Source organism: Eptatretus burgeri, chromosome 1 (genome assembly GCF_056783735.1).
Source record: "Eptatretus burgeri isolate ZD-2024b chromosome 1, Ebu_testis_v1, whole genome shotgun sequence".
NCBI classification, from domain to species: domain Eukaryota; kingdom Metazoa; phylum Chordata; class Myxini; order Myxiniformes; family Myxinidae; genus Eptatretus; species Eptatretus burgeri.
In genome coordinates, this window is record NC_140961.1 from 47,644,227 (window position 1) to 47,665,340 (window position 21,114).

General features: G+C 43.6%; 1 protein-coding gene across 1 annotated transcript in view; it reads left to right on the forward strand.

Moving 5' to 3' along the window:
- TYR (tyrosinase) overlaps positions 1 to 8,066 on the forward strand; it is a 31,549-nt gene extending 23,483 nt beyond the window's left edge. The window contains exons 8-9 of the mRNA XM_085882897.1: positions 1,985 to 2,166; positions 5,831 to 8,066. Of these exons, the coding sequence (XP_085739023.1) occupies positions 1,985 to 2,166; positions 5,831 to 6,036 (388 nt within the window). The 3' untranslated portion in view covers positions 6,037 to 8,066. The remainder of the gene's footprint in view (positions 1 to 1,984; positions 2,167 to 5,830) is intronic.
- The last annotated feature ends 13,048 nt before the right edge of the window (positions 8,067 to 21,114 follow it).

Genomic DNA, 21,114 nt, shown 5'->3' on the forward strand with positions numbered 1-21,114 from the left:
CCTCCACAGCTGTAAAGACATTCACAAATAGTACACACATGAAAATCCTAATGCTACACACCACCTTCGCTACCGGACTGGTTTCATCATGCATTATACGGTATAATACATGACTTCCCTTCCAAGGAACTTCAACACAGAAAGAGACCATTTGGCCCGTCAAGCCTGCACAATAGTTGCCAACCTATGGTCGTTTTCTTTTGTAAAAAAGAGTCAATTGGCTCGTGGAAGAGTTCGAACACTGAATGGATCAGGACGCATCAGGATAAAAAGAACAGTAGAGAGAGAGAGGGGGGGTGGGTGGGATAACAACGGCATTGAAGGACAAAATAGAGGAAGACTTAGACAAACAATGGATGTGGGGAGGAGTGGGGTGGACCGGATGGAGACAGAAGGAAACTTATCCCCCTGCCCCCCTCCTTCCTCTCTCTCTCTCACCCTCCTTTTTCCCTCCTCTCCTCCTCTCTCTGTCCCTCTCTACTCTCTTTCTCCCTCCTCCCTCTCCCTCTCCCCTCATTGAGTCAACCGAGTATTAATTTTAAACTTATTTTAGAGCTTTTTGAAGTTTATTATTAAACGACATTATGTCAAAATGCTAAATGGAGGTTTTTCTTTAATTAAATGATCACCTTGCCTTACAACCTTTGTTCAAAACTTTTCAGTATCGGCTACCGGTACTGTTATGAACAACGCTGACATAGTTTGTTCAACTTTGTGATAATCCTCAAATGGTATCTTAAATGCACTGTAAAACAAATCACAATAAAGACCAATTACTACTGCACCGTAGTCCCAAGAAGGTAGCTGGATATAACAATACATGCACACACACACATACATATACATACAAACACAGATATATTATGTACTAGTAAATACTTACAAAAGCTATTATATTTGAAGTTATAACCTTAACTTACAAGGAATTCACTGATTTCCCAACTGCCCGGATCATCAGCTGCGCACCGTTTTTCATCGAGGTTTCGATCATTTCAGCCCACAGACTGATTCCATGTTTAGCTATACGTTTAAAATGTATCTCGTTTGGCATAATATAATGTTCATTTTCTAGTTGAATATTGAGTTTTGCCTGCGTGCTGAGCCTTTCAAACATAGGGCGGGAAACAGCCTCCATAAATGGGAGACAGCGGAACGTACAAACGCACGGAAAGACACCATGGTTCACATTATATTATAAACACAGGTGTGACATGTGGAGACCTGTGTTGACTTGTCAAATGCCAGACTGACCAATCTTACACCTGTCTATATAATAATGGACTGGTCCCTCTGCAATCCACTGCTGATTGGTCAGATTTAGTCACATGGTTAAGTGGAATGGAATCTGATGCTCATGCGGAGATGCATCTCTTTTGTTGTAACTACAGCGTTGTTCTCAAATACAAATGAAAGTTCTTCAAAGCTCGTCAAAAAGTATTTATTTGTTGTTAGTTCATTTTGAGTCCGGCTGGTAGTGCGGTGAAGTGCACGTACAGTTTGTGCGTCAAAACTGCGTATCGTCGAGAAGCCCACGTCGGAGCGGTGAGCATCCCATCGTGGTCGGCTAACACCTGGTATTCGACGTACCCCGGTCGGTATCAGTACTCTCGACACTCGGTGCACCCAGAATTGGTGCACTCGGAGATGGACACGGAGAGAGCATAGCATTGCTCACTGATGAGCACAAACTCAAACTATGACTAAAAAAATGCTTTGTCGGTCATGCTATCTGATAAGGGCACAAATAAATGACATTCTTCATGTGTAATATTCTCTCTCTGAGAACATGCAAGGCATAATACACATGCAGGCAACTTTTGTGGAAGAAGGGACATAGCCCCTCTGCTGACTATTTGGAAGAGGGGGGGAGGGCAGTGGCTCCGGGCCTTCCCCACCCACCGGTTCCCACATCTACGACTTACATCATATGTATGTGAATGTTAAGATCCTGCTGTAATTTTTAACCTGCCATGTTGTTCTGCAGCATATTTGAGGAGTGGATCTTTCTTCACAATGCCAATGAGATGGACCTGCCCAGCCAGGGTGCCACGGTGGGACACAACCGTGAGGATTTCATGGTTCCTTTCTTTCCCCTCGTGCGCCAAGCTGAGGGAATGCTTCCAGCAAACACTTTTGGATACAGCTATGACATCGGCGACAACCAATGTCAGACTCTATGTCTATTAAGTTTGCTTGCACACAACATTGTAATTGCAAAAGCTCAATTTCTCCTGTGTTTTATAGACAAAGTCAAGGCGTCTGGAAGATCAAGAACACTGAATGGATCAGGACGCAACAGAACAAAAGGAACAGTGTAGAGGGGGGAAACACCAACAACAGCAGACTTGAGGGATAAAACAGAGGGAGACAAATAATGGGTATTGGGAGGGATAAGGGGTAGGGGAAGATGCATGAGGTGGACAAGATGGATCGAGAAGCAAACATTCACAACTGGAAATTTGGAAGGAGGTATGTTTGAGTGTGGTCGGTGGGGATTAACGGAGGTAGAAAAGGTCATTGTTTTGGATGGGAGAGGAGGTAGACAAGATGGATCGAGAAGCAAACACTTAAGAACTGGAAATTTGGAAGGAGGTGGGTTTGGGTGTGGGGCAGCAGGGATTAATGTGCTGAGAAAAGATCTTGATCTGAGATGGTGGTGAAAGTTTGGGAGAAAGAATGAGATTTAAGAGAATGTGGAAGTTGGTTCCACAGGCAGAGAAAAAGATTAGCAAGCACGTAAGGGTCAGTAGTGATTCTGGATTTAGGGGGTTTCACAAAAAGGGGGTTGGTAGTGTACTGTGTGTGCCCTGCAGAAACTGGGGGGGGGGGGAGAGAAGAGCAAAAAGGGAAAGACCAGAGGGTGCAAGACCAGAAAGGAAGCGGTTGAAGACAGAGACCACCGACCTGTCTGTGATGGGAAACTGTTGGCCCATCCACTCAACTTTTTCGCAGGACTTTCCAATAATCTTGAAGGCCTTGATTTCCATGACATGAAGTTGTGTTGGGCGTGAGGCAGGTGCGCCAGCCCAAAGGGGAGAGCAGTACTCCCAGGGCTGCTGAGAGCCAGAATGGGTTCCGGGGAATTACTAAGTGTAAAGGGTCCTTTCATCCGAGTCCCTTTCAAAAAAATTTTAAACAACCAAAACGGAGCTTTCTATATTTTCGTCATCAGAAATGCAAGCTGTGTTGAAGGGAAATTCATTTAACTCACTTCATCCGGATGGGGGTGTGGCCAACACTCCTGTGTTAATTTACATCATTACGTCATTACCGTGATTGTGATTATGTAACTTGTTGCTGCATATATTTTATGAGGGAGGGTGTCACTGCCCATGACAGGGAATCATCCTGAGTGGCTTGGAGGGAGATATAAATTAAGTTTCCTTCTGTTTTATCATCACAAACATTCATTACATGAAAAAAAGTTTAAGGAATAATTTAGGACCCCTATGAGGTCTGGGCCCCTGAGTATTCGACGTACCCCACCTGCCCCCCCCTCAATCTTGGTGTACCTAAGTACTCCATCAAGCTGCGGATGAAGGTCTTGTATGTGAATAGGAGTTCAGGTGTGCCAAGGAAGGACTTTGTATGACAGAGGTTGCCAACCAGTGCCTGGCTTTGGAGGCCACTTGAAAAGTGTTTTTTTTTCTCCCAGGAAAGATCATGGCAGATAGTGAGACGCGGGAGTTTGAATGAATGAACTTACTAAAGAGGATGATTAATAAAGTAGATAGGAAGGTTTGCCATACAGTCTTTTTGGAGAGAGATAGTGAGAGTGTGAGATTTGTCAGGACTGGAAGACATATTCCAAGTGTTTGACAAGCTTGTGATTTGTGAAGGTCTGAAGAGAGGAATAGAGGTTGCTGCCTATCTATCTGAAGGATCAGGGATGTCATGGCATAGGGTAGAGTCATCAGCAAATCAATAAAACGATGAAGATTAGGAATAGGATGGGGCCGAGAACATTGACTTGGGGCACCCCAGCCTTGGCAGGGAGAGGAGATGAAGGGATTCCACTGAAAGCCACACATGGGCTACGAGAATAGAGGAAGTCAGTAACCCAAGAGTGGAGTTGGCCTTGGATGCCATAGGCAGAGGGTTTGGAGAGCAAGGCAGGATGATAGCTAGACTGGATTAAATGCTCGAGATATCAAAGCATAGTCAGAGCACTTCTCATTGTATGAGCATCATATATGCAGCATGGAGGAGGGGAAAGATGTGTGAAGCCAGAAATAACCACTGTCCAGACACTATGGAGATAACCACCGTCCGGACATAACCACCGTCCTGATACATGCGGAGATAACCACTGTTTGGTAACGTGGTTGGGGTGGGGGGGGGAGAGAAGGGGTGGAAGGTAGAAACCATTTTGGCATCTCACAAAAATTTCAGAGGGGCACTTTTTCCCTTGTCCCCACTTCTGCACCCTTGATGTCTAGTTAATCTAAAAGTACACCGTCAACTTCTGGGCCTTAATATCAGCCATGGTCTGTCTTGGGCAAACCACACATCTAAGTTGGCTTCTAAATCCAGTCACTGACTGAACATCTTCTGTCGTGCGAACTCCCTCCTTTGCATACTTGAACTCTTACCCACCTACAAGGCCTTCATTTGTAACGTGATGGAATATTGCTCTCCCCTGTGGGCTGGCACCCCTGCCTCACACTTTGCGCAGCTTGACTCTGTGGAAACTCAGGCATTCAAGATTATTGGAATCTCCCACGATGAAGCTGAGTCTTTGGACCTATCACTTTGCCATTGCAGTCAGGTCGGTGGTCTCTCTGTCTTTGACTGTCCCCTTTATGGTCTTGTATCTTCTGCCCTCTCCATGCTTCCCACCTCCCCAGTTTTTGTAGAGTGCACACAGTCCACCAGCAACCCCCTTCTATTGAAATTCCTAAAATCCAGACTCACCGCTCATCTCCAATCATTTGCTTCTTTTTTCCTGCCTGTGGAACCAACTTCCACATCCTCTTCAATCTAATTCTTCCCTCCAGGTCTACAAGACAGCTGTGCACCACCCTCTCAGATCATCCCCCATCCAAAACCATGATCTTTTTGATCCTTGTTAGCCCTCCCACCCACTGCCCTCACCCCCAAACCGACCTCCTCCCAAATTTCTAGTTCTTCCCTCCTGAAAGTTTGCTTCTGTATCCATCTTATCCACACTGTACATTCTCTCCGATCCCTCATCCGACTTGCATTCCTTGTTGTCCGTCTATTTTGTCCCTCGGCCCTGCTGTTGGCATCCCCCCCCTCTCTCTCTCTATCTACTGTTCCTTTTGTTCTGTTTCTTCCTGATCCGTTCTATGTTCCAGTTCTTCCACGAGCCTTGACTGAATACAAAAAAAACTCCTATTACATCTCATGAGCAAACTCGAGCTTCATCTCCTGAAATTTAATGCAATTTTAGCAAAACTATAAATATGTCTGTCACTCTACAGAGAGAGTATTTGTCATCCATTGTTCTCACCAACAATCCCTGACAACCTTGATCTCAGGTTCTGTAACCCTCAACTTCTATCCAGTGGTTCGGTACTGATAGTGTTTGGTTTGAGAAAGCGCAACTTGATCCTGTCCATCACACCGATTGATAGGATGCCAAACTGGGCTCATGGGATATCGTCTTTGCTCAGAGATCGAGTTATTTTCAGATAAATGTGTAAATTCCACCTTTTGCAACTTTCATGGATTGCCAGCTTTTATGAACAAATGTTTTGGTTAAAGATGATTGCACCATGATCTTGCCAACCACTCACCACCACAATTTTGCTCACGATATACTCACTGCCATACTTTTTCTCTTGCGCTCCCTCCATTCACCCCACAGTGTTCTGGGATATTTTCTTTCCCTCACTACTCAGCTCTGCCCAACAGGCCTGGCCGTGGATCATCTGCTCCTTCATCATTGGCGCTGCCATCTCTCTGGCTGTCTGTGGCATCGTGAAACGGGTGTTTCACAAGAACGGAGCAAAGAACAATACACCGGATGAACTACAACCACTTTTGCCGAAGAAAGAACAAAGTTATCAGTAAACCATGAGCCTCATTTATTGCTTTTCCTAATGCAAAATGGTGAATAAGCGAATGACATTTATTCCTTTTCTTCTTATTTTCCAATCCTGTGACTGTCCCATTCCTTTATTATGTCCCCATGTCCGCTTTTAGCCAAAGTCAGTCTGTTAACTGTTGTCCTCTGCCATTGAGTTTGCCACAATGAACCTGGACTCCGTACTTGAGGGATTTCTGATTGATGGTGTATCGCGGGCAATTTCGAAAGACAAATACACAGTATATTTTAGAAAAGGACCGATGAGAATGAACAGATCAATATCACCTTCTATTAATAAAAAGAAGTGTGTGTGTGTGTGTGTGTGTGTGTGTGTGTGTGTGTGTGTGTGTGTGTGTGTGTGTGTGTGTGTGTGTGTGTGTGTGTGTGTGTGTGTGTGTGTGTGTGTGTGTGTGTACAATAAATGGCACGGCATTAGAATCGGTTGAGCATTTTCCATACCTCGGTAGTATTCTCTCAAGAAATGTAAACATTAACGAAGAAATCCAGGTTCATATAAAATCCACCTTTGCAGCTTATGGTTGTTTGAATATGTGTGTCTTCAATAATAAAGACTTGAAAACGACAACCAAACTCCAAGTTCACAAAGCGGTAATAATTTCAACTCTTTTATACGGTTGTGAGACCTCGGTTACTTATCGAAAGCATATAAAGTCACTTGAGCGTGTTCATCAACACTTTCTCTGCTCCATTCTCCGTATCCGATGAGAAGACCATGTTACCAATACAGTTGTTCTTTCCTTGGCTAATAGTGACAGTTTGGAGTCCTTAATATTAAAGGCCCAGCTGTGATGGACCGGTCATTTGTGTCGTATGCCAGACACGACACTGCCAAAACGTGCCCTATACTCCCAGCTACCGAAGCAGAGAAAAGCCGGTGGACAAAGGAAACGATTCAAAGATGTTTTGAAGACCAATATTAAGAAGTGTAGAATAAGTGTAAAAACCTTGGAAGAAATCACTGCTGACCATACCGGATATGGAGGACAATGTGCTTCCATGGAGTTAAGAAGTCTGAACGTGAGAGAACGCAGCATTACGAGGAAAAACACAGGCAACGGATGGAGCGTCAACTACACCCGATGACGACGACATCATTCGATGGCACACACTGTGGGCACGGCTGCGGCTCCCGCATCAGTCTTAACGGTCATCTACGAGCACGCCAACGGCGGGGTTCATCTATGACTGCTGCCCAACAACTTTTTAAATGACATAATCATCCATTTCATCATCATCTGCAACACCACTTCTGTTGGATGGACATCATCCTCAGACCTCGAGGGATAGCCACTGTGTGTCCATCACGCTTTATTTTAAAAGGGCTCCTGATGTTTTAGAATTATAAAAATGGAATCGTTGGAAAGCTAATAATTGATTTATAGAAACAAATATTTGTCTGTTCAATCATAAAAAGCCTGTTTTTTTTCTGGAGGGAAGAGGACGAAGCAGTACTTGAAGCATTAATGTAGCCTGAAGAGGTTCCAACGGCACAACAGCAGGAATCCCTTAGCATAAAGCATGATGGATGCGGAAGGAGCACACAAACAAAAACAACCACAGTCATGACAACAACTACGTGTTTGCTATGAAAGATCTTTCATTTTTCAGCGTGTTTCACTTCATTTTAAATCCTCATTGAGACTTACAGATACTGCAGGCATCAATATGTTTGTGAAATGTGACATGCTCTTGTTTGAATAAACCGGTCAGCGAAGTGATGGATATGCACGGCTAGTATGTTCTACAGTGTGTACCGATAAAATTTTATAATTTTGTTATACTTTATTAAAAAGGTATTTTAGGGATTGCTGTTTCTCTGGAATGTAATGTCCCATTATTATATTATACCCTTGATGATTAATTTATGTAAGTACTGGCGGAGTATGCTGACACATCGAAAGCAATAATGGACCGTGCTTCCCCATTGTTTCGGGTGGCTCACCTGCATTTTTTTCATTTATTTATTTTTATTAATTCATTTATATTTTTATTTACGGACAAAATTCTAATGGATGTTCTTCCAGAGTTTTGTTGACCAAAACTGCACACAATGTTCTAGATGTGGCTTCATTAAATTCCTATAGAATGTTAACACCACCTCTTTTGATTTATAAAGGATCCAACTCCGAATACAACCTAAAACCATATATGCTTACCGATAGCTACCATTGTGATATTGATCAGATACCATTGATCAGATACTTTACCATTGTGCTAGCTGCTTAGTGCTTACCTCCCATATCTATTACCACCCCTAGATCCTTCTCCTGTGTGACACGCTCCAAAATTACCCCTTGCATCCTGTAATCTCTATTTTCAATGTTATTTCCCATCCCAAACACCTTACACTTGCTCAGGTTAAATTCCATCTGCCAATCTTTTGCCCAATCTATGCAAGTATCAATACTTTCCTGAATCTGATCACCACCCCCTCTGCTATCCACCTTACCTCTAAGATTTGTGTCATCTGCATATTTGGAAAGCCTACTCTTCACCCCACTATCAAAATCGCTGATATATATATGTACTGAATCATAATGGTCCGAGTACTGATCCTTGAGGTACCTCCCAGCAAGACATCCTCCCACTCACAGCCACCCTTTGCTTCCTATTACTCAGCCAGTTTGTAATCCAAGTACCACCTGATGAGCCACTCCACAAGCCCTCACTTTGGTTAACAACCTCTGGTGTGGTACCTTATCAAATGCCTTCTTAAAGTCGAGATATACTATGCCCACTGCCTTTCCCTCATCCACCCAATCAGACACTGCTTCATAGAACTCTAAAAGATTTGTTAGACAGGAACTACCTTTGGAAAACCCATGCTGACTACCTTTAATAATTAGGTTATATTTATTTAAATGGTTCCTCATCTTGCCCCTAATTAATGTCTCCAACACCTTCCCAACAACGGAAGTCAAACTAACAGGTCAATTGTTTCCCAATTCTTCTCTGGATCCTTTTTCAAATAATGTTGTTACATTTGCGACTCTCCAATCCTCCAGTTCCTGTCCTAACTCCAGTGAGCGATTGAAAATATCTATTAATATCTTGCTTACCTGCTCAGCCACTTCCTTCAATACTCTCGGGTGCACATTATATATCTGGCCCCGCAGCCTTATCTACTCTTAGATTACTTAGCTGTTCCTTTACTTCCTCCACTCCAACCTGGATCTTCTGTAAAAGCCCTTTCTCACCTCCTCGATAGATACTCTCAGCTATTGGCAATTCTCCTGACTGTTCTTGTGTGAAAGTTGAAGCAAAATACATGTTTAATAAGCCTGCCATCTCACTTTCCTCACTAACCACTCTCCCGGTGCTATTCCTCAATGGGCCCACACTGGTCCTCACCTAACCTGTTCTTTTCCATGATATACTTAAAGAAAGTCTTGCTATTATGTTTAATATTCTTAGCCACGTCCTTCTCATACTCTCTTTTGGCTTGCCGAGTTATTTTCTTAGCTTGCCTCTGTTTATTCCGATATCAATTAAGTGATATAAATTTAACTCGTCTTGTTATTTTATCTACACTAATAAAAGGAATGTGTATGTGTCCTCCATAACTCCAAAACTATAAAACCCAGCAGCCTGAAACATGCACATTAAGAAAACTCAAAGGAAGTGCAAGAGTGAAAATTGAGTCTTTGAGTTAATTAAAACACCCCTTTTGAAGATAATTAACGGACTTATTTAATTATATCCTTCATCAGGAGATCCTCGGCCACCTTGCTGTCTGGGGTCTCAAGGCGTTTCCTGGGTAACCTCACTGGGGTCTGAAGCCACCATGTTTTTTGACCTGCTCAACGATACCTTGACTTGGAACAGGCTGCAACTTGGAACAAGCTGTTCATCATAGCTACAAATCGCTGGGAACATTGCAATGCTTATAAATGCCCGGAGACGTCAGCGTTCGTTGTTTTATTTCATTTCCGCATATGCATTCACCACGAGTATCTCTTAAACCAAAAGGAATTACAAAATTTAAGCTCCAGAATGGAACTTACAAGCAATTCCGACTCCGAGAAAAGTGTTCATTTGTCGAATTCGGATATATGTCACATTTCAGGCGTCTGTGGCAAGTGTATGTTTAATATGACGGTTAGGTGATTGCAAATTGCATGCCAAGAGAGCCGTTTCATATCGACCGTTTCGTTGGAGTGCTTGCTTCAATGCTTAGGCCACTTGGCAAGCGCTCTACAAGCTGCTTGGTTGTTTGATTCGGGAAATAGTACACGTGTTTTCAATCTCACATTGATTTGATGTACGTTTCCGCCTTTGTTGGGTCCCGCGGAACCTTGCGGTGGGTGCCTCCGGAGGTGTCTTATCCACTGAAAATGTGCAAGGATCACTATGTGTGATCTCCATTTGTAATCCACCTCTCACTGTGACATTGATACATGTTAAACCAGAGAGTTGGTGTCAAAGCCACCCAATGCTCGCCTGTTTTACATTTATCGTTTTTAAAAGACTAGTCTAATAATTAATATTTTTTATAAAGCATTGCAGTGAAGTCTGATCCAAATAATTTTTAAGCAATATATGTATTTGTATATTGTAATCAGTAACAAGAGCGCAAGTGAGCACAATATATGCCCGAACAAGAAGGTATATACAGAATTGTGCTTCGACATGGAAAACAGCATCCTGGTTGCCATGGCAATCACTTTAGATGACGAACGTGTATCACGACACACCGTCTCTACAGTCTGTGCCCATGTACCAAATATGAAACGTGAAAGTTGAAAACTTTGGGAGTTAGAGTGCGGAGAGGAACGGACGGACGGACGACCGGTATCACATAATACGCCCCGATACATATATATATATATATATATATATATATATATATATATATATATATATATATATATATATATATATATATATATATATATATATATATATAATATGGCATATAAAAAATAGTGTGGTAGATAAAAACATTAGAAAGGAAAAAATAACTTGCACCAAAAACTAACATTTTCACACTCACGCTGACGCTCACGCCGGGGGTATCGCTATAGCTCTCTGTTCTTCGAACAGGCAAGCTAAAAACCAATAAGTTCCTCCCGACCAGGTGTTCGCCATGTTTGTTCTCACTGTGATGGCATAAAGTATAGATGGACATTTTGTGTTCTGTGGCTTGGGACATTTTAAAATGTAATTTCTCGAATTACCCACTATAAATCCTCTTTCAAAGAACCCTGTTACAAGGTAAATCTTTTGTTTGTCGTTTTTATTTACTTGATGCCTGTGTAAATTTGAAAATGTGTGTATGTACATAAACTGTATCACCACAATGGCATTTGGCGCCGGTGTGTGTTATTGGCTATTGGTTGTTATCTCCATATACAGGTTTCAGAAAGTGGGATGCAGCACCTCCCAGGTCTCAACGTATCCAACCCCGTCTGTGTGTGTATGTGTGTGTGTGTGTGTGTGTGTGTGTGTGTGTGTGTGTGTGTGTGTGTGTGTGTGTGTGTGTGTGTGTGTATGTGTGTGTGTGTGTGTTTTGTTGGTTGTTATCTCCATATACAGGTTTCAGAAAGTGGAATGGAGCCATCCCAGGTCTGAAAGTATCCAACCCCGTCTGAGTGTGTGTGTGTGTTGGTTATTATCTTCATATACAGGTTTCAGAAAGTGGAATGGAGCCCTCAAAGGTCTGAAAGTATCCAACCCCATCTGAGTGTGTGTGTGTGTGTGTGTGTGTGTGTATTGTTGGTTATTATCTCCATATAGGGGTTTCAGAAAGTAGAATGGAGCCCTCCAAGGTCTCAAAGTATCCGTGTGTGTGTGTTGTTGTTGTTGGTTGTTATCTCCATATTGGGGTTTCAGAAAGTAGAATGGAGCCCTCCAAGATCTCAAAGTATCCAAGTGTGTGTTTGTGTATGTGCACGCGTGTGTGTGTGTGTGTACATGCAAGTTGCTGTTGTCTGCGAGCTCCACATGTGGGTGGGTTTCAGGAGGTGAAACATCGACCTATCACGTCTCAAAGTATCCACCTCCGTGTGTGTGTGTCGTCGATTGGTATCTACATATGCAGGTTTCAAAAAGTGAAATGCAGCCCTCCGAGGTCAAAGTGTGTGTGTGTGTGTGTGTGTGTGTGTGTGTGTGTGTGTGTGTGTGTGTGTGTGTGTGTGTACATGCAAGTTGCTGTTGCCTGCTATCTACACATATCTGTGGGTTTCAGGAGGTGAAACACAGACGTACCATGTCTCAAAGTATCCACCTCCGTGTGCGTGTCGTTGATTGGTATCTACATGTGCGGGTTTCAGAATGTGGAATGGAGTTCTCTCAGGGTGGACTCAAAGTATCTACCTTTATTTCGGTAAGGGGTCGCAATGCTTTATTTTCGATGTTCACACTCGATGAGATCATTAGGTCGTATGTGAGTGGTACTTCCATGTTTTCAGTCCATGCTTTTGGTTAATGTTCCCACAAATTTTCTGGAACTGGGATATCAAAGTTTTTGCAGATGTGCCTGTGGTTAACATTACAAACTGTGTTGTGTCGTTGTGTGTAAAGCTGTTCTGACATTAGATTCTTTTTTATTTGTGTTCAGTCATTAAGCATAACATATCACTCTCTTTGCTCATGCCACCTCCACCCCTCACCTCTCTTTTTTTTTTTCCTACCACCCTTCCACTCTGTCTGTCCCCTCCTCACTCCCCCTCTGAATAAAATGCAGCACTCCTCCCACACCTCTGTCACTCTCTCTCTCTTTCTCGCCCTCCTGCAGTGTATAGCAATGTTTCATGGGCCTTGCTTTCTTCACCTCCACCCACCTTCCTCGCTCTTCTCCCCTTCCTCGCTTCCCAAGAAACGAGGTTACCCAGGAAACTCCTCGCTTCCCCTATCTCCTCTCCCTTCCCTCCGTCCTCTCTTCCTCCCCTCCCCCCTCTCTCTCTCTCTAACCCCCTCCCCTTCACAACCCCATCAGCGAAGCGACGGGTTGTATTTGCTAGTACCTCATAAATGCCTTCTGCTTCTCCTTAATACCATTCCTTATCTCACTACTCAACCACCCTGGCCTCTTTCTGCTTCTAGTTTTACACCTCATTGGAATGTACTTACTCAGCACTCTACACATTTGCTCCTTGAAGGTTTCCCATTTTTCTGATGCTGATTGTCCTATTGTTAGCTTCTCCCAATCTACATCACCCAATTCTCTCCTCATACCCTCAAGACTCATGACAGCATTGAACTATTGTTTTTATATTTGTTCTGTAACAAAAAATTCGACATCATACTTAAACCGCCCCCATACATAATGATATTGTCCACTTGGACTTCCTATGCAATACATGCTTATGATTTTATGATTCAGTCGTTCGAAATTTCAATCAATTAATTATTCCATATTCTTCAATTGGTCTCTATATCTCGACGTATTCTACTGAAGCACTGCTCCATGCTGTGCTTTATGCCTTTTGCTGTTGCCAAAATGGAACCTCTTTTTGGAGGGGTCACTGCAGAAGGTGATTTGTTTGAGAGGGTGCTGCAGTCATGTTGCGTAGTCACTGCAAACATAATTATCAACTGCATTCATGGGTACAAATGTCGAATATACCATGCCTGAGATTGTCGTGTACAGCGATATACCATCCTCTTTCAGAAGACCAAAGAGCTTTCCAAGTAAGTCAAAAAGAAGCCACAAGCTTCAGTGCACCAAGGGTGGGAGGAAGGGTAGGCCAACTGAAGACAAAATGGGATAAATCTGTGTATGAGGGAGAGCAAGTTTCTTTGAAAGAATTTCCAGGATGAGTTGATGTCGGAGGAAGTAGAAATGGGAGACCAGTCTAGAAGTTTCATGGCTGCTTGGAGACCCTGCCAGTCGGCCTGAGTGAAATGCCAGACTCAACGGCGCTGAGGTGGTTCTCTAATAACAGCCAGAGATGTCTACTTTGACAAGCACGTGGTCAGATGAACCGATTGGAGTGGAGGAAGAACAGATATTTCCAGGGAAATTGGTCAAAATCAGACCCAGAAGAGATGGAGTACCGTTGGTTGAGAACCGGTTGGGAAATTGACAGATTGAGTCAGTCCCAATGAGTCACAGAAGTCTTTTGCTGAAGTGCCATGGCAGGTGAGAGAGGTACCCACATCCAGCCAACTGGCATGATGACAATTTAAGTCACCACATATGAGGAAGAGAGAGTTGGGATGAGAGGACAGAAGTTGTTCCGTATTTTCGGACAACAAGATGTAAATGGAGTTATCACTGTTTGGCTACGGCTTCCCCTCCACTCCCACTGTACCTTCCACCAGAGGTATTCACGAGGGTGTGGCGGAGTGAGGGCAGTGCATGGAGAGCGAGGAATCGAGTCTTTGATAAAGAGAGCAACTCCTCCACCAGGACGAGGCTCAGGTCTGTCATACCGGAGGAGGGAGTAACAAAGGGAGAGATACTAGGGAGTCAGATTCGTCTTGAAGGAGGAAAGTTTCTGTTAAGCAGATTTTGTCTGGTTTGTCAGTGGCAACATGTATGGAAAGATCTGTTGGGTTTGAGCGAAGGCCATGGATGTTTGAGGTCCACACTGTTAAGGAAGAGGGAGGGGAGGAGGTTTTGGGTGCAGGGGAGGGGAGGGAGGTGGAGGGTAGGATGAGGGAGGTAAGGAGAGTTGTTGAAAGAGTGTGGGGGATTGCAGAAGAGCTTGGGGAGAGGACCGGATGAGGAGGAGAAATGGCTTGGTGGTGATGGGTTGAGGTACAGTGGGGAGTAATAAGAGAGGGGTAGAGGACAGTTGAAGATTGGATGATGTGGAGTGATGAGATTGAAGAGAGAAGGTGGGGGAAGGTGGCAGCTTTGTCGATGTGAGGTGGGGGGGGCAACTTTGGGAAGGGGGAGTGAGGGGGAAAATTGGAGGGAGAAGGGTGAGAGGGGAGAGTTGGGGGCGAAGGGTGAGGGAGAGTTTATGAGAAAGGTGAGAGGTGAAGCTGGGAGGGGGAAGAGTGTGAAGGTTGCTTTGAGAGGGAAGGGAGACGATGAGAGCAGGCATGGCCAAGGTGCAGTTGGGTGATGGGAGAGGGGAAGGATGAGACTTTGTAGAATATGGTGAAGAAGGGAGCAGGCAGTGGTAGGTACAAGATTTGAGGGGTTGGGAAGAGGGGGAGCTCTGCTGAGAGGAGAGAGGAAGGAAAGAGCATGTTTGTGGTGATGAGTGTAATGATTGAGAGTGTGAGATATCTGTTCGGTTAGAATGGAGCCCGCAGATGTTAGAACACCACACACTGGGACAACAGAGGAAGAGCTGATACTGAAACAGAAGAGAGTGAAGAGGAGCCAAAAGTGGAGGTAGGATGAGGGACAAGACGGGAGGGGTAAGGAGAGGGGATAACAGGTGAGGGGTTAGTAGGAGGTAGATTTAAGTAGGAGGGGTAAATTGGCACTGAAGTTGGAAAAAAGAAATTACCCCCGTGTGGGGGTGACGGTCATCTCTATAATACCACAAGTTCTCAATGTTCAGTAATGACCGAAGACTACTGCCCAGTTCGAACTGCGCAGTTTGCTTAAAGATGACTCGTCAATTTGGCGCGCGCATGAAATTATATTTTGAAAATAAATGCCGACGTTTACATTTCGGGTTCTGAAACTTTTTCACCTTCGGCGAAAAATGTATAAATATATAAAAATTATCCCCGTGCAGGAGTGACGGTCATCTCTGCGAGAAAATATATAGCCTCCTGAAGGTAGGGCAGTTTTTGCAAACTTTGAAGTCACGTGACGCGAAAACGAAAGCAAATATCGAAAATCCGGCCTGACAAAATTTAGATATTGTCCCATAGATTCATATGCTACAATCAAATTCAAGATTGCTTGAGAAATGGCAGAGGAGATAGATTTTGAAAATCGTCATTTTCGCAACTTCAAAGGCCTCGTGACCTTGATCTTCGGTGACCTTGAAATTCATACCATCGTGTACGTCTCATCGACCTCTATCAGGATCACTAATGACCAGATCTTCCGCTTCAACTTCATTGTGAACAGACGGACGGACGGATCGTCACCTCTCTTCTCAACACCAATATTATTAGGTCATGCTCGAAGAGATGACCTAAAAAGGCTAAAAATGTGTTTTATATTTATATTTCATTTCTCCTTCCTTCCTTCTTTGCGAATCGCATCGGCGTTTTTGGCCATCTTCCAGATCACGTGACGATCAAACGGGAAGGAAATTCAAAAATCTGTCTGGTTAGATACAAGATAATATTTTTTACTATCATAATCAATAAACAGTTGCCGAATATCTTGTAGAATGGCAGACTACATGGGTTTTGAAAATGGCGATTTTTATAACTTACATGACCTCGTCCCTGACCTTGAACCCAGACAAAAGTTATATCTTTGTGCAACACTCATCGACCTCGACCCACATACTAAGTTTCATCAAGATCAGAAAGAAAAATTGTTGACGGACGTACGGACAGACGGACATTCGGTCTGGCATTATTAGGTCATCTCGGTAGAGATGACCTAAAAAGGACAATTGATGGAACACAAACATGCATTGAAAACTGGGAGTTAAACATTTTTTAAAGTCAGAGATGTGATTAAAGACATTACGTGAGGGATGCAATAATGGAGAATTAAGATAATGGAGAATAGAAACGTTGTGACAGTTGGACTTTATAGACAAGGGATGAAGGAAATGTCGAATTGAAAAAAGTCTTTTGAAGAGGGAGAAGAAGAAGAGGGAGAAGAAGAAGAGGGAGAAGAAGAAGAGGGAGAAGAAGAAGAGGGAGAAGAAGAAGAGGGAGAAGAAGAGGGAGAAGAAGAGGAAGAGGGAGAAGAAGAAGAAGAAGAGGGAGAAGAAGAAGAGGGAGAAGAAGAGGAGAAGAAGTAGAAGAAGAAGAAGAAGAAGAAGAAGTAGAAGAAGAAGAAAAAGAAGAAGAAGTAGAAGAAGAAGTAGAAGAAGAAGAAGAGGGAGCTGAGAAGAAGAGGGAGCTGAGAAGAAGAAGAGGGAGAGGAAGAAGAGGAAGAGAGGGAGAAGAAGAAGAGAGAAGAAGTAGAGGGAGAAGAGGAGGAAGAAGAGGGAGAAGAAGAGGGAGAAGAAGAAGAAGAGGAAGAAGAAGAAGAGGGAGAAGAAGAAGAGGGAGAAGAAGAAGAGGGAGAAGAAGAAGAGGGAGAAGAAGAAGAAGGGAGAAGAAGAAGAGGGAGAAGAAGAAGAGGGAGAAGAAGAAGAGGGAGAAGAAGAAGAGGGAGAAGAAGAAGAGGGAGAAGAAGAAGAGGAAGAAGAGGGAGAAGAGGGAGAAGAAGAAGAGGGAGAAGAAGAAGAGGGAGAAGAAGAAGAAGAGGGAGAAGAAGAAGAAGAAGAGGGAGAAGAAGAAGAAGAAGAAGAAGAAGAAGAGGGAGAAGAAGAGGAAGAAGAAGAAGAGGGAGAAGAAGAAGAGGGAGAAGAAGAAGAAGAAGAAGAAGAGGGAGAAGAAGAAGAGGGAGAAGAAGAAGAGGGAGAAGAAGAAGAGGGAGAAGAAGAAGAAGAAGGGAGAAGAAGAAGAGGAGAAGAAGAAGAAGAGGGAGAAGAAGAAGAGGGAGAAGAAGAAGAAGGAGAAGAAGGAGAAGAAGGAGAAGAAGGAGAAGAAGAAGAAGGAGGAGAAGAAGGAGAAGAAGGAGAAGAAGGAGAAGAAGGAGAAGAAGAAGAAGAAGAAGAAGAAGAAGAAGAAGAAGAAGAAGAAGAAGAAGAAGAAGAAGAAGAAGAAGAAAAGTCGCGAATTATGATACAACACCGAGAACCACACGTGTGATTGAGGAAGTTGTAACATTTTAAGAGACCGTTTTCATTTGTTATATTTTTTGATAAAGATTACATAAGATTAGGAAAAGGAAAGATTGAAGGTGTTTGGTGAATTTGGATCGGCAAATGCAGAAGGAAGCCGGTAGTTTGACGAAAGTTACAGTAAGAAGGGAGAGTGAAATGTGGTCACAGGAGGTGTGACGTGAGAGATTAAAATAAACATAAATTTTTATTTTTAACGATTAGGAACAGGAAAACTAGTGTTTGGACATACTGTGCGAGGATCATTGAAGCTTTTGAAGGAACAGTGACATAATGAGAAGTCACAGTTACATTTGCTGGATTATGTTTCTGATTTGAGAGAGAGGTTGGCAAAGGCACATGAAATAGCAAGAGAGAATTTAAAAGGATCACAGGACAAAACGAGAAGAGCACTCGGTGGAGCACATACCTCCGCCACGCAATGTCTGATCCACGAGAACATATCGGGCCCAATACATTTTTGAAATATCATGCCATACCGTGCTACAAATATCATTTTTGGCCCTATCTCTCAATGGTGAAGAATCACTTAAAAAATTGTAGTTGTCAGATCCGGATCCAGATCTTCACCAAAATAGAACCAGTTCGCCCTTGTCACACACCCAACCTGTCCACCAAAAATTTCATCTGGATCCGTCCACAACTATTTTAGATATCCTGTACACAAACAAACAGACAAACAAGAAGACGACGTCATGCAGAGCACGATACTTGCAAAATCCATAAAACAAATTTGACTTCAAAAATAATTGGTGGTTGAATTCAATGAGCAAATATGCAATTCCTCTTCAAATTTCAAGTCAATCGGATGAAAATTGAAAAGTTTAGAAATTCGGCCTATTTTGACCTTTTGGCTCATGTGAACCTCCAAAATAATTGGTGGTTGAAATCAGTGACGTGAAATATTATCCTCTTCAAATTTTAAGTCAATCGGATGAAAATTGAGGATTTTAGAAACGTCACCTAAGTTGTTGACCTTTGACCTATGTTGACCTTTTGGTCTCTGCTCTCCTAAAAATAAAATACTTAGCTAGTTGAATTCAGTGACCTAAAATAAAAATCCTTTTTCAAATTTCAAGTCAATCGGATGAAAATTGAGGATTTTAGAAATCTCACATAAGTTGTTGACCTTTGGCCGATGACCTTTTGGTCTATGCTGACCTCAAAAATAATTGGCTAATTGAATTCATTGATCTGAAATATAAGTCCTCTTCAAATTTCAAGTCAATTGGATGAAAATTGAGGATTTTAGAAATCTCACCTATGTTGTTGACTTTTAGCCTATGTTGACCTTTTGACCTCAAAAACAATAGGCTTCTTCCTTAAGACAAACTCTACCATGTGGTGAAGTTTCGTGACGATTGGTTTAAAATTGTGACCTGTAGGCGACAAACAGACAGATCAACAAAATTGATTGACCAAGACACTTGAAAAATCTTTGATTGTACAATTAACAAATGGAGAGAAAGGGATGAAAACAACCTCCCTCACCTTCGGTGGCAAAGGTAATGAAAGCAAGGCATGACAGACATTCTCAGGACAGGGAATTCAGTCCTGATTATAAGGTTTTGGTAATTGCTTCCAATTCCAGGTCAACCATTACAGGCTTGGTATTTTGGAGCTTACGTCATTGTATTGAAAGAAAAGTCAGTGAGTTTGATTATGTTGTTCAAACTCGAGGGAGACGCAAGCAGAGACGACTGTCACATAAATATGACCAAAAAAAAAAAAAAAATCACGACAGAGCAACCAGAAAGTGAGATTTCAGCCTCACCTGCTTTACTTGTAGTATATGCACAGCAGCAAAATGAGATGTGTGATGAAGTGAAGTTGGACCACATTTGGGACAACGCCTGCCCGAGGCTGACTAACACAGGTTATATTATATTACACTTAGATCACAGGTTATAGTGTTGAAGATTCGGCGGCACTTAACAGCACCGCCATCTCAGGGGTTATAACGCCGGCTAGTTCGGCGCAGGTCTCGGGTCACGTGCCTCAGAGCATGATACCAAAGTACACCTGGGCCGTACCAGTTGGGGATATAGACCCTGGCTACAGACTGGGTTTGTCAGAGACCGAGCGGAGTTTGCCACAGTCCGTAGCCCGTTTTGGTTTTATATACAAATCGAGCGGATTGTTCCTCGGCGCGGCACGAATAAATTCAAGGCGGCAACTTTCGTATAACTCAGCCAGATTTATTGGGGACACATCGGGGAAGACGACACAAGCAAAGCATTCACGAACGTTATAATTAATCTATAACCCGCTCTTAACTAGGGAGCTACGAATACGGGTTTCGAAGGGAACCCCAGCGAGATAAACCATAGGCCTGGACGACATGCAGACAAGACACGGAGTACTTGGTGATGCCTCATGGACGAGAGGAAAAGTGTTGAAGGCACGAATGCGGCTCGTGACAAGCCGATGTCAACGGATTTGAGCACCCAAGCTCGAGCATGCAGCGTGGCAAGATGGCAGTGATGGCCTCCTTTTGTCACCCCGCTCACGCATCAGCCTCGGCACCTTCAGCCCCCGAAAGGTCGACAACACAAGAGCGAAAGATCTATGGTGTGTTCCAGCTGGTTTCTCACAAGGTCCAGTATACAAATCCAGGCCTGGCCTGTTCACCAGACTAGGCCAAATCGGGGTGTTGGGCTCCGCAGGCAGATCGATGGGATCACAAGACGTGTCGAGCCGTGCAGTGAGTAAGGACAGTCAGAAGCTCCGTGACTGGACTCAGGATGAACCTGTGGATGACCTCAGGCTGGATCCATAACCGAGGAGGAACAGCCGGCCAAACCATTCCCCACAAAGCAGATCCCCGACCGACCAAACCACTCCTCACAAAGCAGATCGCCAACTGACAAAGCAGTTCCTCTCGAAGCAGATCGCCGACCGACACTGCAGTCCCTTCTTTTGCTTTTCGGGGCTGGCCTTTTTCACGAAGCAGATCGCAGACAAACCGGCGGGCCTTTCTCACAAAGCAGATCCAGACCCAACCAAATCACTACTCATACAGCAGATTGTAGACTCGACACTAGCAGTTTCTCCCTTGCCTTCTTGGGGCTCGCTCTTCTGGACTGCCTCCGGGGATACGTGATTGGTCCATCCTTCGAGTTTGCAGCTGCTCTCCGCCAATGGGTTTCTGACACGTCTCATTGATTGACTGTTAGAGCACTGGGCGGTGGCTGGTTCGGAGGGGGGAAGGAAGAAGAACGGCGCCCCTCGGTACACCACCACTGTATGAATACTGGACAGCCTGCTACA